The sequence below is a fragment of the Neophocaena asiaeorientalis genome, unplaced genomic scaffold (genome assembly GCF_003031525.2).
Source record: "Neophocaena asiaeorientalis asiaeorientalis breed wild unplaced genomic scaffold, Neophocaena_asiaeorientalis_V1.1 scaffold251, whole genome shotgun sequence".
Taxonomy (NCBI): domain Eukaryota; kingdom Metazoa; phylum Chordata; class Mammalia; order Artiodactyla; family Phocoenidae; genus Neophocaena; species Neophocaena asiaeorientalis.
In genome coordinates, this window is record NW_020173377.1 from 5192292 (window position 1) to 5216398 (window position 24107).

At 43.1% G+C, this 24107-nt stretch overlaps 1 protein-coding gene across 2 annotated transcripts in view; it reads right to left on the reverse strand.

Annotated features, from left to right (window-relative positions):
* ARHGEF3 (Rho guanine nucleotide exchange factor 3) overlaps window positions 1-24107 on the reverse strand; it is a 311369-nt gene that overhangs the window by 261990 nt on the left and 25272 nt on the right. For both annotated transcript variants that reach the window (XM_024746368.1, XM_024746369.1), the window contains exon 2: window positions 15997-16089. In XM_024746368.1, the coding sequence (XP_024602136.1) occupies window positions 15997-16058 (62 nt within the window). In that variant the 5' untranslated portion in view covers window positions 16059-16089. The remainder of the gene's footprint in view (window positions 1-15996; window positions 16090-24107) is intronic.

Genomic DNA, 24107 nt, shown 5'->3' on the forward strand with positions numbered 1-24107 from the left:
AATTCCTCCCAATAACAACAACAAACAACAATAAATAAAATAAGATCTGAAAAACTATTAGAACCAGCAGGAAAATTTCATATTAGTCAACATTAATAAAAGATGTTATTAATCAATCGTTTTCCTATATCCGAAAAAAAAGAAGACATGAAAATATGATGGTGATCTGGACAACATAAATGATTATTCTAACACAGATTCCTTCTTCTGCACTGTCATATTCCTTCTTTTCTGCCTGTGTGGATTTTGGTGGAATGCTTGAAACACACAGCACAGCTCTAACCAAACACAGACCTTGTCAAAAAGATGCTTATCTTGCCTTGGCTCGACAATCTCTGGTGACTGGGAACCCATCTCCTGAGACTGCCCACTCCCCAGTCACCTAGGCAAGCCCAGTAGGTCCCTCCCTTTGCCAGCACAGAGAAAGGAGACCCATTCTTCAAGATGTGACCCCTTAGTAACAGGGCTGACCAGACCAATCAACACACATGTTTACTTGTACTGACCTGCATGCTGTTCCTCACACAGGCTAAGCCCCTATCCTGCCCCTGAGCCGTTGCATGTGCTGTCCCTTCTGCCTGTCAAGAGTTTCCCTAAGAAGGCTGCAAGGCTTGCTCTCTCAACATTCAGGTCTGTGCTAAAATGGTACACTCTTAAAAAAATCCCTCCCAGTTTCCCTGTCTAAAATTCCACATCTCACTGTCTATCCCTTTATTCAACTTTATTTTTCTTCATAGCACACATCATCAGCTAACATTGCTTCATACATTTGTCTGTTTATAGTCTGTCTCTCTCCAGAAGGTAAACTCCATCAGGGCAGGGATCACCATGTCTGCTTCACTCACTGCTATATCCCCCACCCCTAACATCCCCTTCCCAGACACACAGAAGAGGTTCAATAAAAAATGTTGGTTTTATGCATAGATGGATGGATGGAAAGATGGATTCTTTCAGTCCTCAGATCCAATCCCAACACTACTGTCAGAATATTTTTAATTTATTTTTACCTTCTCATTGATATCCAAGCTATCTTCCTTCCCACTCATTCTCAACAGGTATTTATTCCCTTCATCACCTCTCTCCTAGATGGCTACAATACCCCTAGCTGGTCTCTCAGCCCCAAGTTTAGCCTCCATCCAAATTTTTTTCCCACTCCAGCCAGAGGTCTTTTCTCAAAATATAAATTTGATCATGTCATTCCTCTACTTAAAATGCTTCAGTGGCCTCCTGGGGCCTTAGGACAATTGAAGCTCTTTATTACTAAGGCTCCCAGGATCCAGTCTTCCCAGCCCAGACGCCAACCAGGCTTCTGTCATATTCCACCATCCAGTCACACTGAGCAGCTGCCTCTTCTTACAGCATGCCACATTCTTTCTGGCCTCAGGGCCTTCGCACACGCTGTTCCTTCCACATGGATCACTCTTTACCTGACTACCCCTCATGTAAGCTTCCATTTTCTGACTGTTACCTCCCCTGGGAAATGTTGGGTCCACCCCAAACTTAACAACCCTTGAAATGGTGTGTTTAAGTCTGTTCCTTCTGGACTATAAGGGCTACAAGAGGCAGCTTGTACCATTCACAGCACTTGGCACAATGCCTGGTACCAAGGAGGGGCTCGAGGTAGATTTCCTTGACTTTAATTTAAATGATGGCTTCTTTACACCTTCATGCCTTCTCCAAACTGGCACAGGGTTCATCTCTCTGTGTCACATCTGATACCACTTCCAGCACCTTGACTCGCCATTCATACTCCCTTGAGACAACAGTACACATATGGATGTATTCACACTGGCGTGCACACATACACACACATACACACACACAAAACTTGCGGAATCTGTTACTCTCCAAAACTCCCCTCCCACCATGACATTTTAACCTTGAGGAGGTCTTGCTTTCTGCCTGAATGTTATAAAATAAGTATTGGAGCCAGCTACATCAGCCACACTCTACCAAAACTTGACCTGGGCCTATTAAAAAAGAGGGAGACATACTCTTGGATTGGAAGAATTAGTAGTGCTAAAATGGCCATACTACCCAAAGCAATTTACAGATTTAATGTGATCCCTATCAAAATACCAATGACTTTTTCCCACAGAACTAGAACAAATAATACCAAAATTTATACGGAGCCACAAAAGACCCAGAATTGCCAAAGCAATCCTGAGGAAAAAGAACAAAACTGGAAGCATAACCCTCCCAGACTTCAGATAATACTACAAAGCTACAGTAATCAAAACAGTGTGGTACTGATACAAAAACAGACATATGGATCAATGGAACAGAATAGAGAGCCCAGAAATAAACCCACACACCTACGGTCAATTAATCTACAACAAAGGAGGTAAGAATATACAATGGAGAAAAGACAGTCTCTTCAGCAAGTGGTGTTGGGAAAGCTGGACAGCTGCATGTAAATCAGTGAAGTTAGAATACACTCTCACACCATACACAAAAATAAATTCAAAATTGTTTAAAGACTTAAGCATAAGACTTGACACTGTGAAACTCCTAGAAGAGAACATAGTTACGCAAAACCTTCTCAGACATAAACTGTAGCAATGTTTTCTTAGATCAATCTCCCAAGGCAAAAGAAATAAAAGCAAAAACAAACAAATGGGGCCTAATCAAACTTAAAAGCTTTTGCACAGCAAAGGAAACTATTGACAAAAGAAAAAGACAACCTATGGAATAATATTTGCAAATGATCTGACCAACAAGGAGTTAATCTCCAAAATATACAAACGGCTCATACAACTCAATATAAAAAAGACAAACAACCCAATCAAAAAATAGTCAGAAGACTGAATAGACATTTCTCCAAAGAAGATATACAGATGGCCAACAGGAACAAGAAAAAAAATTCTCAACATTCCTAATTATTAGAGAAATGAAAATCAAAACCACAATGAGGTATCACCTCACACCAGTCAGAATGGCTATTATCGAAAAGTGTACAAATAATAAATGCTGGAGAGGGTGTGGAGAAAAGGGAACCCTACTACACTGTTGGTGGGAATGTAAATTGGTGTGGCCACTGTGGAAAACAGTATGAAGGTTCCTTAAAAACCTAAAAAAAGAGCTACCATATGATCCAGCAATCCCACTCCCAGGCATATATCCAGAAAAGATGAAAACTAATTTGAAAAGATACATGCACCCCAATGTTCACAGCAGCACTATTTACAACAGCCAAGACATGGAAGCAACCTAAGTGTCCATGAACAGACGACTGGTTTAAGAGGATGTATTATGTATGTACAGTGGACTATTACTCAGCCATAAGAAAGAATAAAATATTGCCATTTGCAGCAACATGGATGGACCTAGAGATTATCATATTAAGTGAAGTGAGTCAGACAGAGAAAGACAAATATCATATGATATCACTTATATATGGAATCTAAAAAAATAATACAAATGGGGAATTCCCTGGCAGTCCAGTGGTTAGGACTCCACACTTTCACTGCTGAGGGCCCGGGGTTTGATCCCTGGTCAGGGAACTAAGATCCCACAAGCCGTGTGGCGTGGCCAAGAAAAAAAGATAATAATAAAATAAAATAATAAATAATACAAATGAATCTATATACCAAAGAGAAACAGACTCACGGACCTAGAAAACAAACTTATGGTTAACAAAAGGGAAAGGGAGGGGGTGAGGAGGGACAAATTAGAGGTATGGGATTAACAGATACAAACAACTATACAATTAAATACATAAGTAACAAAGATTTACTGTATAACACAGGGAACTATATTCAATATCTTGTAAAAACCTATAATGGAAAATAACCTTTTTCATAACTCTAATGGAAAACTGATGAATTTATAAAAGTGCTAACAAAAGATCAAGATAAAAAAGAAATTAATTACATGGGACTGAGTGAACTGATGAGGATGATTATAATTTTTGTGACTTTCTGTTTGAATAAAAAAAAAATCCCATAAGGACTCAGAGGCAAAAAATATACAAATCAATTTTCACTGCAAAGTAAAGGAGCTGCTACAGTGGAGGATTACTGGACTGAATGTCAATATTATGACATCGTATGAGTGTGTTTCGTGTTTGGTAACTGCAATCATTGCTGCTTTTGTTGTGGTCATCCATTTACAATGCTTGCTGTCAGTCTATTTATCTCTTCTAAATATAAAATACAGTGTGTGTGTGAAAAAAAAAAGAGAATATAACCTGAAAACTACATATCTGAATCATTTTGCTGTACACCTGAAACTAACACAATATTGTAAATCAACAATACTTCAAATAAAAAAAAAAAAGAGGGAGAGATATTTTTTTTAAAGTGCAGAGCCTTTCTCTGAAATCTCTCCCTTAGTTACCATACCTATAAGGTCCATATCAAGCAGATTCAATCTTATTTGAAAGTTTTAAACAAATAAACAAAAGGAGCTGTACTTATATATGACTGTTTTTGTAATTAAAAAGCAAAAAACCTGTCCTGTGTTTATTTTTTAATGTGCAAATTAGTTTATGTAACAATATTTGTCAGTGTTGTTTATAATATAAAAATATAAGCAATTAAACACTAACAATAGATTTTTTTAAAGTAAAATAAGTTATAAAATAGTATAATGGAATAATCTGCAACTGCTTTTTTTAATATTTTACTTTTATTGGAGTATAGTTGATTTACAATGTTGTGTTAGTTTCAGGTATACAGCAAAGTGATTCAGTTATACATTCATTATTTTTTAGATTCTTATCCTATGTCTAGAGTGAGAGAGTTTTTTTATTAGAAAGGTAATTGTTAGAATTATGGTCAATATAATTATTATTATCTCTATCAGATCTAAACCAAAACACAATGCAAGCTGTGGTCTTAACCAAGTGTCAACCCAGCACCACCAGCCATGGGTCATCCTGACCTTGGGGAGTAACAATGTCACCAATGAGACCCTGTCACTGCACATGTTGTTCCTGGACCTACTCCAGCCACTGTGCTTCACTTGACATTCATGGAAGGGAAGGGATGAAGGAATACAGTAGACGGCACCACAAGGAGACACTCAGACAAATCCAGAACATGGATCTTACTTTTAAAAGTGCCAATGTTGTGGAGGATAAATACAAGAGAAGGCCCTGTTTTGGATCGAAGGGGACTAAAGGGACATACGAACCAAATGCAACGCTTCAGCCAGGAACGCTCCCTGGATGTGGGGCAGGAAGGAGGGAGAAATGGAAAGAGCTGTAAAAGGTGTTTTGGAGGACTTCCCTGGGGGCGCAGTGGTTAAGAATCCACCTGCCAATGCAGGGGACACGGGTTTGATCCCTGGTCCGAGAAGATCCCACATGCCATGGAGCAACTAAGCCTGTGCGCCACAACTACTGAGCCTGCGCTCTAGGGCCTGCCTGCCGCAACTATTGAGCCCATGTGCTGCAACTACTGAAGCTCACGTGCCTAGAGCCCGTGTTCCGCAACAAGAGAAGCCACCAAAATGAGAAGCCCACGCACCGCAATGAAGAGTAGCCCCCGCTCACCACAACTAGACAAAGCCTGTGTGCAGCAACAAAGACCCAACGCAGCCAAAAAACAAAAAGTGGTTTGGAACAACTAAGGAAAGTTGAATATGGACTGGATATTAAAAGATATTATAGGTCTATACTAAATAAATGGGGACTAGAGGAATCAAGGAAGTAAAATTAATACTGAACACAGATAAAGGAAAAAAGAGATGCCTTGGAAGGACAAGAGAATGGTAATACTGACATCTGACTTGTGTTCCCTAAATCTTCTCCCACCTCTTCCCTCAATCCTAAAATGGTTCTGTGTACAAGGCTTCTGAATACGAACCTCCTTGAAGAAAGTATACCAAGTTAAAAAACTTTCTCAAGTCTAGCTGCTAAGAGCCAATGTCTCTTTAAGACATGGTGCCAAGGGAGTGCCAAGGTGTTCAGGCTCGCCTGGAGGTGAAAGGTTGCCTAGGTAGGGTTATTTGTACCTCGTGATGGACAGCACTACCCTTTCCACTGAAAGGATAAGGACATCCTATACTCGCATTTGCATAGAGGACAAAAACCACATGAACAAAAGATGGGAAACAGGTAATCTGTCTTGAGTTTCTGCTAACTTCATTAGATGCATTTGTGAAGTATTTTTGGCCTTTGGATCTGTTGCTATTTGTAAACAACCATGAATAGATTTCGCTTACTGGAATTTATATGCTTCCTTAGTTTTCAAGTTAGTATTTCAAACAGGATTTATTTTCTTGTTTGCAATAATAATGTTAATGTAACCTCATGATAGAATTTTTAAAGCTATTGTGTGACTTGCCCCCGCGCCACTGGGAAAATTTTCACTTGCTTATTTTAGAATCATGTACTAAGCCCTACCACTGGAATAAACTTACATATATGTGTAATAAAGAGAATAATTGACACTACTAAAAAAAGACATTACAAAATTATTGTTTGTTTGCAGAAGTGGGTAACAGGTGAATATGAACGTGACTGTACCTATTTTTAGGAGTTACAGGCCAAGGTATTTAGAGGTAAAGTGTCAGGATGTCTGCAATGGGTTTCCAAATGGTTCAGGAAAAGAAAGTATATATATGTATACACACACACACATACACAGAGACACACACAGAGTAGTGAGGCAAAGTGTTCAAATAAAATCTAGGTGAAGGAAAAAAATCTGTTAACTTTTCTGTAGAGTTACAAATTTTCCAAATATACATTTGGGTAGAAAAATATTAATACAAGGTAGGGGAATTCCCTGGCTGTCCAGTGGTTAGGACTCCGCGCTTCCAGAGCAGGGGGCACGAGTTCGATCCCTGGTTGGGGACCTAAGATCCCACATGCCATGCCTTGCGGCCAAAGAAAAGAAATAAATGCTGAAAATGGTCAGTAAATATAAAATATTTTTTAAAAAAGAAAAATACAAGGTAAAACTTAGTTCCTTTGATAACATTATAATAATAAGATAAAGAACACAAAGAAAGGAGTTATTAGGTCTTTAACAAGTGATTTGAACTTTGTTTCAGAACCTAAAATATGCCTACTATCCATAAGCACAATATCCCTTTTGCATGACCAGTAGTTTTATAATACTTTTTTTTTCTTTTTTCACTTTCCACAACAGGAAAAGTGTGCCCTCTGCCTGGAATGCTCATCCTTCCCCCAGGGAAGCGTTCCCAGATGTCACTGGAGAGGTGAAATTCCCCTTTATTTGCTTTGGGAAGTGGAGAGCAGGTTATTAAAACTTACCCACAACTCCATCACTGTAACATAATGGAACAGTCTGTCCAAGTGATTGTGAGGTTAACGGCTGACTTTCCTACTAATTAGAACCTCCAGGCAGACAGGGGCTGCGTCAAGTTCCTGCCCATTCATTTGTACTACACGGCCAGGCACACAGCTGCCACTCAATAAATATTTTTTAAATAAATGAGATATTATACAGCCCTTTAAAAAGAATGCATATGAAGACCACGTAACGAAAAAATGACTGACACAAGAAGTGTGAAGGACTATCATAAAGCTACTACGATTACAACAATGTGGAAAACTAAAACTTGGCAAAACCCCACAAACCACCAAAACTAAAACAGTAGCAAAATGGGGTGGGGGGAAGGTGAGAAAATGAGTTGTCTTGGAAAAATCTTAACAGTATGGTAGGTGCCAAAGGAATGAGGAAGGACTACAGTGAACTGGGGATAAGGGGACAGTAAGTAAAGCAAGGAGGGAAATCAGAGAAATAGTGAAAAATTTTCTCACTTGTTCAAATTTACAGATAAAGAAAAATCCTCAGTCCTAACTGTGAGGACAACCTGCCAAAAGGTAGCTGGGTGTTGACTCTGCCCAATTAATTGCCATCATTCACGGCTACAGGACATCCAGGTTCTACTTCCACCTCTGCTACTAACTCACTGGGTAAACTCCACGTGCATCACCTCCCTGGGCAGTTTCCTTACCGGCAAAATGACCAGTCACAGATCTAACCCTGAGCCCAGTACAGTGCCTGGTATACAGCAGGCCCTCAATCAACCCCCACCCTTAGAGGAGACAGTGGTTCCTTCTTGAGCTGCACACAGCACACACAACACTGCACAGGGTTGGGACAAAAGCCACATGCAGCCCAAGTCCAAGCAATGATCACAGGGAAAGCCTTAACCTAAGTTCCCATGCTCTTCTCCCACCTAAAGAACAAAGTCTCAAGACTCTCTCCACCCACACCCCAGCAGAACACCCACACAAAACCAGCGCTCCATAAATGCATCTTGATAATTCTTTACCTCTGTGGCCCCAGTGAGCACTTCAACCTTCGTGGGTTCGCATGCCCACACCCCCAGCCTCACATAGCTCTCCAGGCCTGATTCTTGGCCCTCAGAGTTGAAAAGGTAGAGTTTCCTCCAGGGAATGTGCCACGCTCTTGCCTGGCAGGAATTTTCTATCAGAATCCCAGGACAGAGATTGACGCACATGGTCTCCACCCAGCAAGGGCTCAGCATCAAGACGGGTGCCACCTTTCACGTGCCACCATCCCTCCACAGGGCGGGGGCTGGGTGAGCTTCCCCTGCCAGACGCATGCACTGTGTTTCCTGGTACCACCTCAAGTCCAGTGCCCATTTGAATGTCCTCCACTATGAGTGGGGTTTTTTTTTTTTTGGCTGCGCCATGCGGCATGCATGATCTTAGCTCCCCGACCAGAGATTGAACCTGTGCCCCCTGCATTGGGAGTGCAGAGTCTCAAACACTGGACCACCGGGGCAGTCTCCTGAGTGTTTTTTTTGGTTTTTTTTTTTTAATTCATTTTTTTTTTTTTTTGGCTGCGCCATGCGGCATGCATGATCTTAGCTCCCCGACCAGAGATTGAACCTGTCCCCCCTGCATTGGGAGTGCAGAGTCTCAAACACTGGACCACCGGGGCAGTCTCCTGAGTGTTTTTAAACATTTCCCAGGTGCACACTGCGTGCCAGACCCTGCTAGGCCCTTCCTTAACACGTCTTGTCTCCTATTACATTCATCTCCCCTTCTAGATTGGAAGAAAGGTCCAGGTCTGACTGCATCCCCCAGCATACCTGACAGAGTGCTGAGCACACGATAGGTAGGTACTCAAGTAACTGCTGAACGAATTTCCCAAAGTCATCACTATAAGGATTGCCACAGAAAAGCAAAGGGCATGTGTTCTGACAGCTCCTACTTGGTTCTGCGGTTGGTGGGAAAACGATTTACAGGCTGATAACAGACTAAGGCCACATGCTGGGTGTTAGCCAGGTGCCCGGTGACCACAAGCGAGGGACTTCGTAGCACACTGAACCTTCGCACCAACTTTATGACCTAAGTACCACTGTTATTCACCTTCATAGATAGCAAACTGAGACTAGGAAAACTTCCAACAACTGGGCCAGGATCTTCACCACTTCCCCTAACACCCTCCTGGCAGTTCCTACTGTCACTAGGGCCCCACTATGAGGAGACTGTCTGGAATTAGGAACACAATGACGGGCTCCCAATGAGACTAGAACGCCCACCCTCTGCACCTCAACAGATTCCCTTGGCTGAGGCCCCGTCCCACCCCTGGGGCAGCCACAGCAGCTCCTTCCCATCCTGTAGAGGGGCTTGGAGTGCCCACCTGCAGGGACAAGGTAAGATGAGGATCCCAATGAGATGAGAAGTAGGGGAGATGGCTAGAAGGCCAGGGGCCTTCTCCCTTGAGAGCATCAAAGACACAGATGTCCCAACAAGTACCTGTGACACTGGGGCACGTCCTTAAAACTGTTTCTTCATCTGCAAAATGGAGGCAAACAATGTGTATTCTGCCCAGTTGCTGTGATATTTGGAGCCAACGTATATAAAAAGCCCCTTAGGAGGTGCCCAGAATTGGCAGATATTATTATAATTTGCCATGTAGAGGATTAGCCAGGCTCCCTGGAGAACTGAAGAGCTTTTTCAGTGGCTTCACAGCAGATCTTCCAGGACACTGTCCTAATTCATGCCTCTGACCAGTCCAAGGACAGATAAAGACTTGGTTTAGTGGGGAAAAAAACCACAACAAAGCAGAACTTGAGGCTTAGGAGGCTGGGTCTGGGTCTTGGCTCTTCCATTCCTGCTACAGGACCACAGCCCAGCCCTTTGCCTCCCAAAATGTCAGTCCCTCATCTGTAAAATAACATCACCTCCCTCATTGGGTCTTCGTGTGTGTCTCAAAGAAGATCATGTGCACTCACTCAATTACCTTAACAATCATTTAATAATAAGCTGTCTCCGGGGTTACGCCAATGAATGTAATACGGAGTCTATTTCGTTTTCATATTTATGCAACAAATGTTTAGTGAGTGACGACTCTATCCCAGGCACCGCCCTGAGGAGTCGGGTGAAGAGACACAGACCACATCTGCCCTCAGGGGGCTTACAGTTGTTTTAAACAATATACCTAAAATTTTAGGATTAAAAGGAAAGTCATCAATCAACCAACCATTCTTTTTAGCCAATGAGAGATATGAGAGAAAAGAAAAGAGACACACCAAGGGTCACACAGCCAGGAAGAGGCGAGAGCAGAATCTGCACAGCGGTTTTTCAGTTTGCAGCCCAGTGTTCTTTGCACGAGAGAGTTTCTGCCTGAATAAAAATCTTTATGAAGATACCTGACCCTCCCACTTGTTCTCAACTCACTCACCGGCAGGCTTGTGACAGGGATTGGAAGACCTCTTCCATCTTTCGCTTACAATAGTATTTTAAAGTTCCTATCAAAAAACGCTGAACCATTTAAAAATCCAACACCTGTGTCTTTGGTTACTATGCCTCTCTGTCCCAGGCACATCACTGCAGCATTGGTAGGAACCTTCAAGATCTCCCAGTTTGGCATGTCCCCAGTGTGATCTCTGCAACAGCAGATGTGAGGATTGGGGGGCTGCACACTCTTCCCTCTCTTGAGAGACCCCTCCACGCACACTGACCTTTTACAGGCTCTGCTGGGTCCTGTGAGAAAGGCTACATTTGACTGAGCTTAAGCCAGTAGTGCCTAAACAAGTTTGGCAATAGGCCCCATTTTTTTCCCTGCAGTGCCTATTAATGTTTGGAGGAAACCATGTTCTGAGGAGCAGACTGTGGGAAATGCTGATGGAATCTCCAAGAAGACACGTTGGAGAGGTGAAGTGCCTTGCTCAAGGTCACAGGACTGGTGAGTCTGAGAGTAAAGGCTAGAGCCTCAGGTCAGGAGAGGCTACTCTCCCTTTTGTTGGGTTTCCAGCTTCTCAAGGTCAGCAGCTGAACTTCTGGAGGTGGAGGAAGCAGAGCAGGCCCACACAGCCCTTGGGGCAGTGAACAAAGAGCTCATAAAAAATCAGTGACCCAAACAGCTCCCGCCTGAAGGACACGATGGAAGCTGATAAGTGGATCAAGAGAGCAACTAACAACAAGCAGTGAAACTAACCAGTCTAAGGTGCGGGCTCTAGAGGCAGTCTATCCCTGGAGCACGAAAACAGAACACAGCGCAGGGCAAATCTCAATTTTGGATACAGCCCTTCAGGCTGCCATCTAAAAATCATTCTGTTTTCTAGCCAGTTCAGGCCACTAAAGCTGCTCATGGGTTGAGAGCCTACTGTGTACAGGGCCCTGGGCCGGACATGGGGTGTCGCTGCACCAGACAAGGCCCTGCCTTTCAAGTCAGTGAAGTCTAGTGGAGCCAGCACAAAAGAGGTTCTCAAAACACCCTGGAATAAATGAGCTAGCCAGAGAAGATCTTTATTTTCATAAAAGAGACACTCACTGGTACAATCTGAGAGTGAAAGGCCCTGCAAGGAAAGAGTAACCCCTTATTTGAACAGGATAGGATGTTCACTGACTGACTGACCCACAGATGAATGAATGAATGAATGAATGAATGAAACAATCGATCAATTTCTCCAGCATGGGCTGAGTCCTAACCATCTACCATTTCAAGAAACTATCACAAGTCCATTTATAGGAAGGATTTACAAGAAGGGCAAGAGCTTCTCCCCTCAAAATTCTCCTCTTTAAACATCAGAAATTCCACTTGCCTAAAACCATTGCTGCACAGCTGAAGAAACTGAGGAGTGATATTATCCACCCAACATCACAAATGCCAGCAGAAAACTGCACTCCCCAGGGGCTTACTCTTCTAAAAATCCTGTATTCTTGTGAGTTAGCACCCAGAAGTACAAGCGGCAAGTAAAGGTTGCTCAGTTAATGAGTGCTGTGGGACTAGGTCTTCCCACAACTAAGTCACTTGGTTAAAAGACAAAGTGTCCGTAAAGCTCAGGAGCAAAACCGCGTTCCCGCAGAAGGGAGTGAGGTCTGTGGGCAGCGCCCCCAGGGAGCCCCTCTCCTCGGGAACCTGGGGTTGGCTCCAGGCAAGCTTAGGTCCTGGTCCTTCTCACTGGCAGGCTTTGTCACAGTACCTCACCTCAAGGATCCAGGGTCCACCCTTTATCACTACTTGAACACTACTACACTTATCAGTCCAGAAATATCAGCGAGCACCTACTGTGTGCCAGGCAATGGGTAAACGACAGTGAGCAAAACAGGCAAGACCTGGCCCCACAGAGTTCACAGTCCAGTAAGAAAGGTAGACACTAAAAAGATAATTACATATAGGATAAGAAATCATGTCAATGGATTATCATTTCTCTTTTTTTTTTGGCCATGCAGCATGTGGGATTTCAGTTTCCCGAGCAGGGACTGAACCCATGCCACCTACACTGGAAGCATGAAGTCTTAACCACTGGACCACCACGGAAGTCCCAGATTATCATTTCTAAAACACAAGTCTGGCCCTATCAATCTTCTGATAGAGAAATCTTCCTAGGTTCCTCACTCTATGTGGGATTAAAAATAAACAAACAAAAATGAAAACAGCTGCCTTAATTGGGTGCTTACTCAATACCAGGTGCTTTACTATGATTAACTCAGGACATGCTCCAACAACCCACTGCAGGAGGTACTATTATTATCCCCATCGACCAAGGAAGAATTAAAGTTTTCTACTTAACCACTGCTTACTGCGTGCGCAAAAGCCCATCCACCCCCCAGCCAAGACCCGGAATTCCCTGAGAATTCATATCTTACTCAACTTGCTGTCTCTTGTGCCCACAACAGTATTTCATAAACTCCCAATGAATGAATAATCAACTGATTGATCAATGGGCTGGTTTCCTTCAAGGCATTATCTGCGTAATAAGCTCAATTTTTGGAACAAGTACTGGTCAGCGTCCTAATGATCATGCGAGAAGTAGCTGTGATGTTGTGAAAAGAGCCAGAGCCAACCCCCGGAGGCCTGAGACCGCAGCTTGGCTCTGTGTGAACCTGGACAATCATTTCCTCCCTCTAGGCCTCACTGCTTCCCACTGTCCTGATGGGGAAGCAAGAAACCAGACAGTGAGCCTAGGACCTCTGCTGGCTCTACACATTTACGTCTCTGAAACCTAATGGGGGGCAGGGGCCGGGGCTCAGGAAGACCTCTGAAACTGCACTCTGCCTGCTTTTAGAACGGTGTCTCAAATTAAACGTTTTAGGGAGGGTGACTGATCAGGTCTATGGGGGTGAGTGAAGAACTTCCTCTTCGACCATAGCTCAGTGGGCATATTTATCCTAATAAAGTAGATTTACTCCCTATGACAAAAACCCCTTTCCAGAGAAGTATTCTGGACGAATACGGGTGAGACTGCCACCCCCAACTGTACACCAGAATAGAGGGGCTGGTGAAATGAAAGAGCCTGTGTTCATATGCTGGAAGCAAACAAAACCCAAACCACACTCTCCACTGCTACACTCTCCTCTGGGAAGGCCACGTGAGTGTGGTCAAGGCCACTGCGAACATGGGCCTAATGGCTGCATGTGGTCCATAAGCTATGACCACAGGAGAACTCGCCACTCGGCAAGCATGGGTCTGTCTGTCACTCAAAGTGAGAGCAATGGGTAGGAGCTGGGGCTCCGCGGCAAGACAGAGTATTTGTTGGTCTTTTGTTGCTTGGGTTGGTTTTGAGGGAATTTCTGTCCTCACATCACCTAATGGACATAATGGGGGTAACAACACATCTCCCTTCCTCACCACGGTGAGAATTAAATGAGATGAGTAAGCCAAGTGATCCACACAGAGCCTGACACACAGTACATACTCAGATTGTTGCCAAGGATGGTGGTGGTAGTGGATGAAATCATCTGAGTCAGGAAATCCAACCCAAGGCTCTCCCAACCCACTCCAGGATCCAGAGAGAAGCAGGTGATCCTGGGATGAACGCTACTGGAAGAGCAGACTTGGATACTTTTCAGAAAAGAAACAAACAGGTGCCCACTCTTGGGAAGGACCCAGCCTGTCCAGGTGCCCTGGGCCTCAGGATAATCACTGGGTCCCTGTAAGGACAGAGGCTCGCCAGGGCCATTGGGAAACAGAGAGACCTGAGAAGACGAACTTCCTCAGAGTAAAGAGAAGGGGGAGGAAATTACAACCATGGAGAGATACCGCTGTTAACCCAACAGACTGGCAAAAATTAAAAAGCATGAAGAGCTGAGGTGTGGCAGGAGGCGGGCAAACAGGAAATCTGGTATCCTGCCGATAACTGGTGCTCTTTAGAGAACGATTTGGCAGCATTTATCAAGATCTTAAATGCAAGCAAAGGATGGCCCAACAACTTCACTCCTCGATAACCATCTACCTAAGAGAACTATCTGCTCATGTGCTTGGAGGCGTAAGCCAGAAAGTGCATCAAAGCACTCCACTGCTGTAAGGGCGAAAAACAGAACCCACCCACCCCCCACCACCAACAGGAAAACAGCTCGATAAACAGTGAGATTCTCATGCCATGGATACGATACTCACTTTGCAACAAAACAAGTTAGACTCACATGTACTGTCTTGAAAACATTTAAAGACATATTATTGAATGTTTTAAAAAGGTTACAGGGGCTTCCCTGGTACTGCAGTGGTTGCGAGTCTGCCTGCAAATGCAGGGACATGGGTTCAAGCCCTGGTCCGGGAAGATTCCAGATGCTGCGGAGCAAATGGGCCCGTGTGCCACAGCTGCTGAGCCTATGCTCTGGAGTCCGTGAGCTGCAGCTGCTGAGCCCACGTGCCACAACTGCTGAAGCCCACGTGCCTAGAACCCATGCTCCACGACAAGAGAAGTCTCTCACTGCAATGAGAAGCCTGCGCACCACAGCGAAGAGTAGCCCGGGCTCGCCGCAACTAGAGAGGGCCCACGCACAGCAATGAAGACCCAATACAGCCAAAAATAAATAAATAAAATAAACGAATTTTTAAAAAATTATTAAAATAAATAAATAAATAAAATAAAAAGGTTACAGAATAGACCAGCAAGCACAGTATGACAGACTGTATTTAAAGAACAGAAAGAAAGAAAAAGGAAAGGAAGGAAAAAATGACTTTGTTTTTCTATGTATATAGACTCCTAGTAAAAGCTCTGTAAGGAAATTCACAAAGTAGGTCACAGTGGTTATTCTGGGAAAGGTAGGAGTGGGGTGGGTGCTGGGAATGAAACTTGGGGATCAATGGGGATTTCACTCTTATTTTTAACTAGAAAAACGTACCAATGCATTTCTTGGGTATTTAAATTAAATTAATACATTTATTTTTAAGGAACAAAAAAGAGGAGGTGGAAGGAACAGGAAGAGATGATGACTTCAAGAGAAGATGTAGCTGCCGAGAGCTAAGGGTCTGCCTTCACCTCCTCTTGGGGGACTGGCCACCCACAAATGCAGACACAACACATCTGAGCATAAGCCCATAGTTTCTTGGAATGACAGAATCAGATATTTAATGCTATACCACATCAGTTCTATATACCAACTCTTCCTTCTAAATCTTAGAAAAATTCCCTCATACAGGAAAGGTATCCTTCCTCTGGTGTCAGAAACTCAAGGTATGAAAACGGGACACATGAAATTTTGCTATCTCCAAATTCTTGTTGGCCTCCACTGACTTATAAGAAGTCCTGCATTACATTTAATTGTTGCATGTAAGAATTTTTTTTAATTTTAATTTTTAAAGATACTTTTACCTTTCCTTGTTTTCTTCCATTTCTCTGAAGACACACTGATTCATTACTCTGGAACTGTCCATAGACACTGTGTGGCAGATCCAGGTCTTCTTTCTGAAAAAGGAAAATAACCAACATTTATAACCTGGGTACATTTATGTTAACACAAAGAGATGCATTAAATACATACAAAAGGAATATGTCAAAGGTTGCCTAGTGTCCATCAAAATCCATTCTCCCCTTTGTCCATAGGTTACTTGAGTTTCATCAAGGACTATATTTCCCAGGCATCCTTGCAGCTAGGTGCAGCCAGGTATCTGAGTTCCCAATGGAATGTGAAAGGATGTGATATGTTCCACTTCTCCACGTAGGTCTCAAGACATGGGCATGCCTTGTCCATCCTTCCCCTTGGTTCCCACTGGCTGGAACTCAGCTCTGACCATGCAGATGATGACAATGCACTTGGAAATAACAAAGGAACAAGATAGAAGGCACTTGGGCCTGTGACTGACTGCATGGAGCACAGGTGCCCTCTCTCCTGGGAACTACTACCTTAGAGAGAAATGTCTTTGTTCTTTAAGTCACTTTAAGTTTAATAAAACTTTAAGTTTTATTGGGTCTTGTTTTTATGGCTGGTTAAGTCTCACTGAGTTGGCACTACAGTTAAATATTATCACTGGGGCCCTTCTGAGGGTGGGTTTGGTTATTTGGAGCTTGGGACAGTCTGTGTCTGTGGAGACAGGTGAGTCCAAATTATTTGGGGTCACAATTTTGGTAAAACCACATGCAATTTCAAGTAGGTACTCAATCAGTGTTCGATGGATGAAGAGGTGTTAATAAGCATGTAATCTCTTCCTGTGTGAAGCGCCTTGAAAGCAGAGCACCTGGTATGGAATTAGGAACACTGGGACCCACAAGTATGACTTGTGAGCTTCACTTCACTAAACAACTACTCGGGATGGTAAAATGCCACCTGAATGTACACGATACCCACATTTAAGGATTTTAGTCTCTGCTTAGGAGTGACAGAGACTAGGAAACACAGGGACAGAGACAGAGAGACAGAGCTAGAGGGAGAACATTCCAATGGTGGAGGATTCGGCCCACTATTCCACTCCCTGCACGTCTGCCCCAGGATGAGTCTGAGCTACAACTCGGAGGTTCCCTCTCCAGTCTCAGGAACTGCATTCCTCACCACTCAGGGTGTGGCTTTAGCATTAAAAGATAGATTCTCTTTCTGCACCATGGCCCAAACATGAACCAGCTACTTCATTTATAACCAAAGAAACAGCTGTCATTTTCAATGCAGGAAGAACTGGCTGTGCAGACCATATTGAGGGATGGTGTCTTGGTCTCCAGCCTGGAGCCTCCTAGGCAAAAAGGGGTCCAGGATAGTTTTGACACCCATGACCTTCACGCTGGTGCTGTCATTATGGCCCAGCTCCACTGCATCAGCAGTTTTGATGGTTGAGCATCATAGGCTGTTTGGCCAAATCTCCTCCAAAATCCTCCATCTGCTCCACTGTGGGTCTGGCTTTCTCCCAGATCAAAGCACCATGTGAACAAACTTTCAGATCCAGGTGAGCAGGACCAGATACCTGGGACCCTGCACCATGATGTGTTGGACAGAGTCAGTGTTGGGGAGAATCCCCAGCCACAGCCTCCAACTCTGCTCTTTAACTTGCAAAGAGCACACTAAGAGGTATTTTTAGCATCTGGATTCCTGTCTGAGGCCACTGCCCTGGCTTCCATCAGAGCTTAACTTCTTCAGCTGTGGCATGTGCATTATGCAGGGACCCAGAACAAGGCAAGAGGGAAGATATGGACCCTGGAAGGAGGGATGTGGATGTGAATGTGGAAGGGTAATGGGACTTGAACTCAGAGTCCCAGAGGTGCTACTGCATTTCTGCCACGAAGGGAGAGGGGAGAAATCAGTAGCTCACACCAGGGTCACTTCTGCGGCTGTGAACACCTTGGCCCACCTCACCTTGGCCTGGAAGTCAAGTTTGCTCAGTGTAGCAAGCTCTTACACAGCACAGTAACTGCTGCAAGAGGATTTGATACCTACATCCCAAATGACGCCAACAGCAAACTCTCCTCTAAGTCACATTTCCCCTGCAGCAACGAGGTCAGAGCCTGCCTTCACAGGCTAATTCTGGGTCAGGGTTTCAGGTTTTCCCTCCTGGTGTTGGAGAAGGTATTCTGTAGACAGCCATCAAGAAACCACTGTCCTTCAGCCCGTGGCTAGGATCCGGCACTGGGGACACCCATCTCTGTATCCCAGCACTGAGGGATGCCCAAGGTGCAGACACTGACATGGATTATTTCATTGAATTCTCACATCAGCCCTAGGAGGCAGGCACTGCCTCACTCTATGAAATGGAAAACTGGGTTAAGATTTGTCAAAGGCCATACAGACACCAAATGGCAAAGCCATGACTTGAACCAGGGGGTTCAAGTCTGTGTTCCTAACCACTGTATTTTTTTTTAACATCTTTATTGGAGTATAATTGCTTTACAGTGTTGTGTTAGTTGCTGCTGTATAACAAAGTGAATCAGCTATATGTATACATATATCCCCATATCCCCTCCCTCTTAAGCCTCCCTCCCACCCTCCCTATCCCACCCCACTAGGTGGTCACAAAACACTGAGCTAATATCCCTGTGCTATGCAGCTGCTTCCCACTCCCTATCAGTTTTACATTTGGTAGTGTATACATGTCAATGCCACTCTCTCACTTCGTCCCAGCATCCCCTTCCCCCTCCCCGTGTCCTCAAGTCCATCCTCTACATCTGCATCTTTATTCCTGTCCCGCCCCTTGGTTCTTCAGAACGATTTTTTCCTTTCTTTTCTTTTTTTTAGATTCCATATACATGTGTTAGCATACGGTATTTGTTTTTCTCTTTCTGACTTGCTTCACTCTGTATGACAGACTCTAGGTCCATCCACCTCACTACAAATAATTCAATTTTGTTTCTTTTTATGGCTGAGCAATATTCCATTATATATATGAGCTGCATCTTCTTTATCCATTCATCTGTTGATGGACACTTACTTAGGTTGCTTCCATGTCCTGGCTATTGTAAATAGTGCTACAATGAACACTGGGGTACACGTCTCTTTTTGAATTACGGTTTTCTCACAGTATGTGCCCAGTAGTGGGATTGCTGAGTCATATGGTAATTCTATTTTTGTTTTTTAAGGAACCTCCATACTGTTCTCAATAGTGGCTTTATCAATTTACATTCCCACCAACAGTGCAGGAAGGTTCTCTTTTCTCCGCACCCTCTCCAGCATTTACTGTTTGTAGATTTTTTGATGATGGCCATCCTGACTGGTGTGAAGGGATACCTCACTGTGGTTTTGATTTGCATTTCTCTAATGATTAGTGATGTTGAGCATCCTTTCATGTGTTTGTTGGCAATCTGTATATCTTCTCCAGAGAAACGTCTATTTAGGTCTTCCACGCATTTTTGGATTGCGTTGTTTGTTTTTTTGATATTGAACTGCATGAGCTGCTTGTATATTTTGGAGATTAATCCTTTGTCAGTTGCTTCGTTCTTTTCTCCCATTCTGAGGGTTATCTTTTTGTCTTGTTTATGGTTTCCTTTGCTGTGCAAAAGCTTTAAGTTTCATTAGGTCCCGTCTGTTTATTTTTGTTTTTATTTCCACTTCTCTAGGAGGTGGGTCAAAAAGGATCTTGCTGTGATTTATGTCATAGAGTGTTCTGCCTAAGTTTTCCTCTAAGAGTTTTTTAGTGTCTAGCCTTACATTTAGGTCTTTTATCCACTTTGAGTTTATTTTTGTGTATGGTGTTAGGAAGTGTTCTAATTTCATTGTTTTACATGTAGCTGTCCAGTTTTCCCAGCGCCACTTTTTTTTTTTTTTTTTGTGGTACACAGGCCTCTCACTGATGTGGCCTCTCCGGTTGCGGAGCACAGGCTCCGGACGCGCAGGCCTAGCGGCCATGGCTCACGGGCCTATCCGCTCCGCGGCATGTGGGATCTTCCCGTACCAGGGCACGAACCCATGTCCCCTGTATCGGCAGGCAGACTCTCAACCACTGCGCCACCAGGGAAGCCCCCAGTGCCACTTACTGAAGAGGGTTCTTTTCTCCATTGTATGTTCTTCCCCCTTTATCAAAGATAAGGTGACCATATGTGCGTGGGTTTATCTCTGGGCTTTCTATCCTGTTCCATTGATCTGTATTTCTGTTTTTGTGCCAATACCAAAATGTCTTGATTACTGTAGCTTTGTAGTATAGTCTGAAGTCAGGGAGCCTGATTCCTCCAGCTCTGTTTTCCTTTCTCAAGATTGCTTTGACTTTCGGGGTCTTTTGTGTTTCCATACAAATTGTGAAATTTTTCATTCTAGTTCTGTGAAAAATGCCAGTGGTAGTTTGATAGGGATTGCACTGAATGTGTAGATTGCTTTGGGTAGTATAGTCATTTTCACAGTGTTGATTCTTCCAATCCAAGAACATGGTATATCTCTCCATCTGTTTGTATCATCTTTAATTTCTTTCATCAGTGTCTTATAGTTTTCTGCATACAGGTCTTTTGTCTCCTTAGGTAGGTTTATTCCTAGGTATTTTATTCTTTTTGCTGCAATGGTAAATGGGCATGTTTCCTTAATTTCTCTTTCAGATTTTTCATCATTAGTGTATAGGAATGCAAGAGATTTCTGTGCCTTAATTTTGTATCCTGCTACTTTACCAAATTCATTGATTAGCTCTAGTAGTTTTCTGGTAGCATTGTTAGGATCCTCTATGTATAGTATCATGTCATCTGTAAACAATGACAGTTTTACTTCTTCTTTTCTGATTTGGATTCCTTTTATTTCTTTTTCTTCTCTGATAGCTGTGTCTAAAACTTCCAAAACTATGTTGAAGAATACTGGTGAGAGTGGACAACCTTGTCTTGTTCCTGATCTTAGAGGAAATGGTTTCAGTGTTTCACCATTGAGCACGATGTTGGCTGTGGGTCTGTCATATATGGCCTTTATTATGTTGAGGTAGGTTCCCTCTATGCTCACTTTCTGGAGCGTTTTTATCATAAATGGGTGTTGAATTTTGTCAAAAGCTTTTTCTGCCATCTATTGAGATGATCACGTGGTTTTTCTCCTTCAATTTGTTAATATGGTGTATCACATTGATTTGCGTATACTGAAGAATCCTTGCATTCCTGGGATAAACCCCACTTGATCGTGGTGTATGATCCTTTTAATGTGCTGTTGGATTCTGTTTGCGAGTATTTTCTTGAGGACTTCTGCATCTACGTTCATCAGTGATACTGGCTACAGCTTTCTTTTTTTGTGACATCTTTGTCTGGTTTTGGTATCAGGGTGATGGTGACCTCGTAGAAAGATTTGGAAGTGTTCCTCCCTCTGCTATATTTTGGAAGAGTTTGAGAAGGATAGGTGTTAGCTCTTCTCTAAATGTTTCATAGAATTCACCCGTGAAGCCATCTGGTCCTGGGCTTTTGATTGTTAGAAGATCTTTAATCACAGTTTCAATTTAAGTGCTTGTGATTGGTCTGTTCATATCTTCTATTTTTACCTGGTTCAGTCTTGGAAGGTTGTACTTTTCTAAGAATTTGTCCATTTCTTCCAGGTTGTCCATTTTATTGGCATAGAGTTGCTTGTAGTAGTCTCTCATGATCCTTTGTACTTCTGCAGTGCCAGTTGTTACTTCTTTTTTATTTCTATTTCTATTGATTTGAGTCTTCTCCCTTTTTTTCTTGATGAGTCTGGCTAGTGGTTTATCTATTTTGTTTATCTTCTCAAAGAACTGGTGTTTAGTTTTATTGATCTTTGCTACTGTTTCCTTCATTTCTTTTTCATTTATTTCATTTATTTCTCATCTGATCTTTATGATTTCTTTCCTTCTGCTAACTTTAACAACTGTAAATATTTATGCACCCAACTTAGGAGCACCTCAATACATAAGGCAAATGCTAACAGCCATAAAAGGGGAAATTGACAGTAACACAACCATAGTAGGGGACTTTTAACACCCCACTTTCACCAATGGACAGATCATCCAAAATGAAAATAAATACGGAAACACAAGCTTTAAATGACACACTAGACCAGATGGACTTAATTGATATTTATAGGACATTCCATCCCAAAACAACAGAATACACTTTCTTCTCAAGTGCTCATGGACCATTCTCCAGGATAGATTATATCTTGGATCACAAATCAATCCTCGGTAAATTTATGAAAATTGAAATTGTATCAAGTATCTTTTCCAACCACAACACTATGAGACTAGATATCAACTACAGGAAAAAAAACTTTTAAAAAATGCAAATACATGGAGGTCAAACAATACACTAACCAAGAGATTACTGATGAAATCAAAGAGGAAATCAAAAAATACCTAGAAACACATGACAATGAAAACAAGATGACCCAAAACCTATGGGATGCAGCAAAAGCAGTTCTAAGAGGAAAGTTTATAGCAATACAATCTTACCTCAAGAAATAAGAAAAATCTCAAATAAACAACCTAAACTTACATCTAAAGCAATTAGAGAAAGAAGAACTAACAAATGTATTATAATGTTCAAGGTAAAGCTCAGTACTGGTTGAATGTATGAATGAATGAATGAACAAATAGTTTCAAAAGCAGTTTCAGGGTTGTGGGGAGACAGTGTCTCTCTAAAGCCCTACAGGGATTGACCTCACCCACCCTGGATGCCCTGGTGATATTCTCAGACCCCTCCCAGGACAGCCATTCAGCCCCTGAACACTCATTCTGAACCCAGAATTGCCAACTTCTGTAGGCGTTTATGTGCTCATTACTGCTGTCGGTAATGACCAGAGCTACCACTGACTCAGAACCTCCTATTTGCAGGCAGTAAACTCATGGCTCTCACACAGAGGCTCCTCTCATCCACCCGCAGCCACCCAGGGAAGGCAGAATCACACCCATCTTAGGGACGGCACAACTGGAGTTCACAGCAGTTGTGATTAGCTTGTGATTAAGGTCACAGCACTTATGAGAGGGCAATTTTCAAAGTCTGAGGAGCTGGCTGAGCAGCACAGACCTCTCCTCCACCCCACAAGACCCACCACTCACCTTGGGTAATCAGCAAGTCACAAAGATGAGTGCTGTTCTAACTCTTCAGCCAGCAAGCTCTGTATTAATCTAAAGCTAATCAGTATTTCCTATGCCAGTCGCTTCCTCTTCCACGGAAGAAGAATCCTAATTCTCCCCACCACTGCCCCCTTCCTCTCCTCAGCTGGCTGGATCAGTGGTGACCAGCATCTGCTCAGCATCAACTTCCTATCAGGTGTCCACTGGACACCAAATCTTGCTAATTCTTCTTTGAAAAATATCTCTTCTCAGGAAGACCAAGTGTTGGTGAGGATGTGAAGCAACCAGAACTCTCATATCCTGCTGCTGGTGGGAGCATAAATGGGTCCAATCACTCTGGAAGACGGTGGCAATATCTATTCAACCTGCATTTGCTCCTAGGTACATACATGCACCATTCTGGTACATATTTTCCAGAATGTTCTCAGTACTACTATGCATAACAGTCCTGTATTAGTTTCCTACTACTATTATAACGAATAACCACAAACTTAGTGACCTAAAACAACACAAATTTGTCATCTTATAGTTCTGGAGGTCAGAAATGGGTCAGCAGGACTGCATTTCTTCTGGAGGCTCTAGGGGAGAATCCATTACCTTGCCTTTTCCAGCTCCTAGAGGTCACCTGTATTCCTCGGCTCATGGCCCCTTCCTCCTTTTCAGAACCAGCAACATAGCACCTTCAAATCTCCCTCTTCTCTCACCTCTGCTTCCATCGTCATATCTCATCCTCTGACCAGACCCTCCTGTATCCCTCTTACAAGGATCCTTGTAACTACACTGGGCCCACCCAGAGAATTCAAGATCATCTCCCCATGTCAAGACCCTTAACTTAATCACATCTACAAAGTCCCTTTGCAACATAAAGTGACATAGTCACAAGTGTTACCAGTGAATGGCACCTGTGACCAGGGATGAGGTCATGAATATCTTTCGAGGGGCCAGTATTTGGCTTACCTCCAGCTCCAAACCAGAAGTGACCCAAATGCCCATCAACAGTAGAATGAATGAAATAAAAGGTGGTAA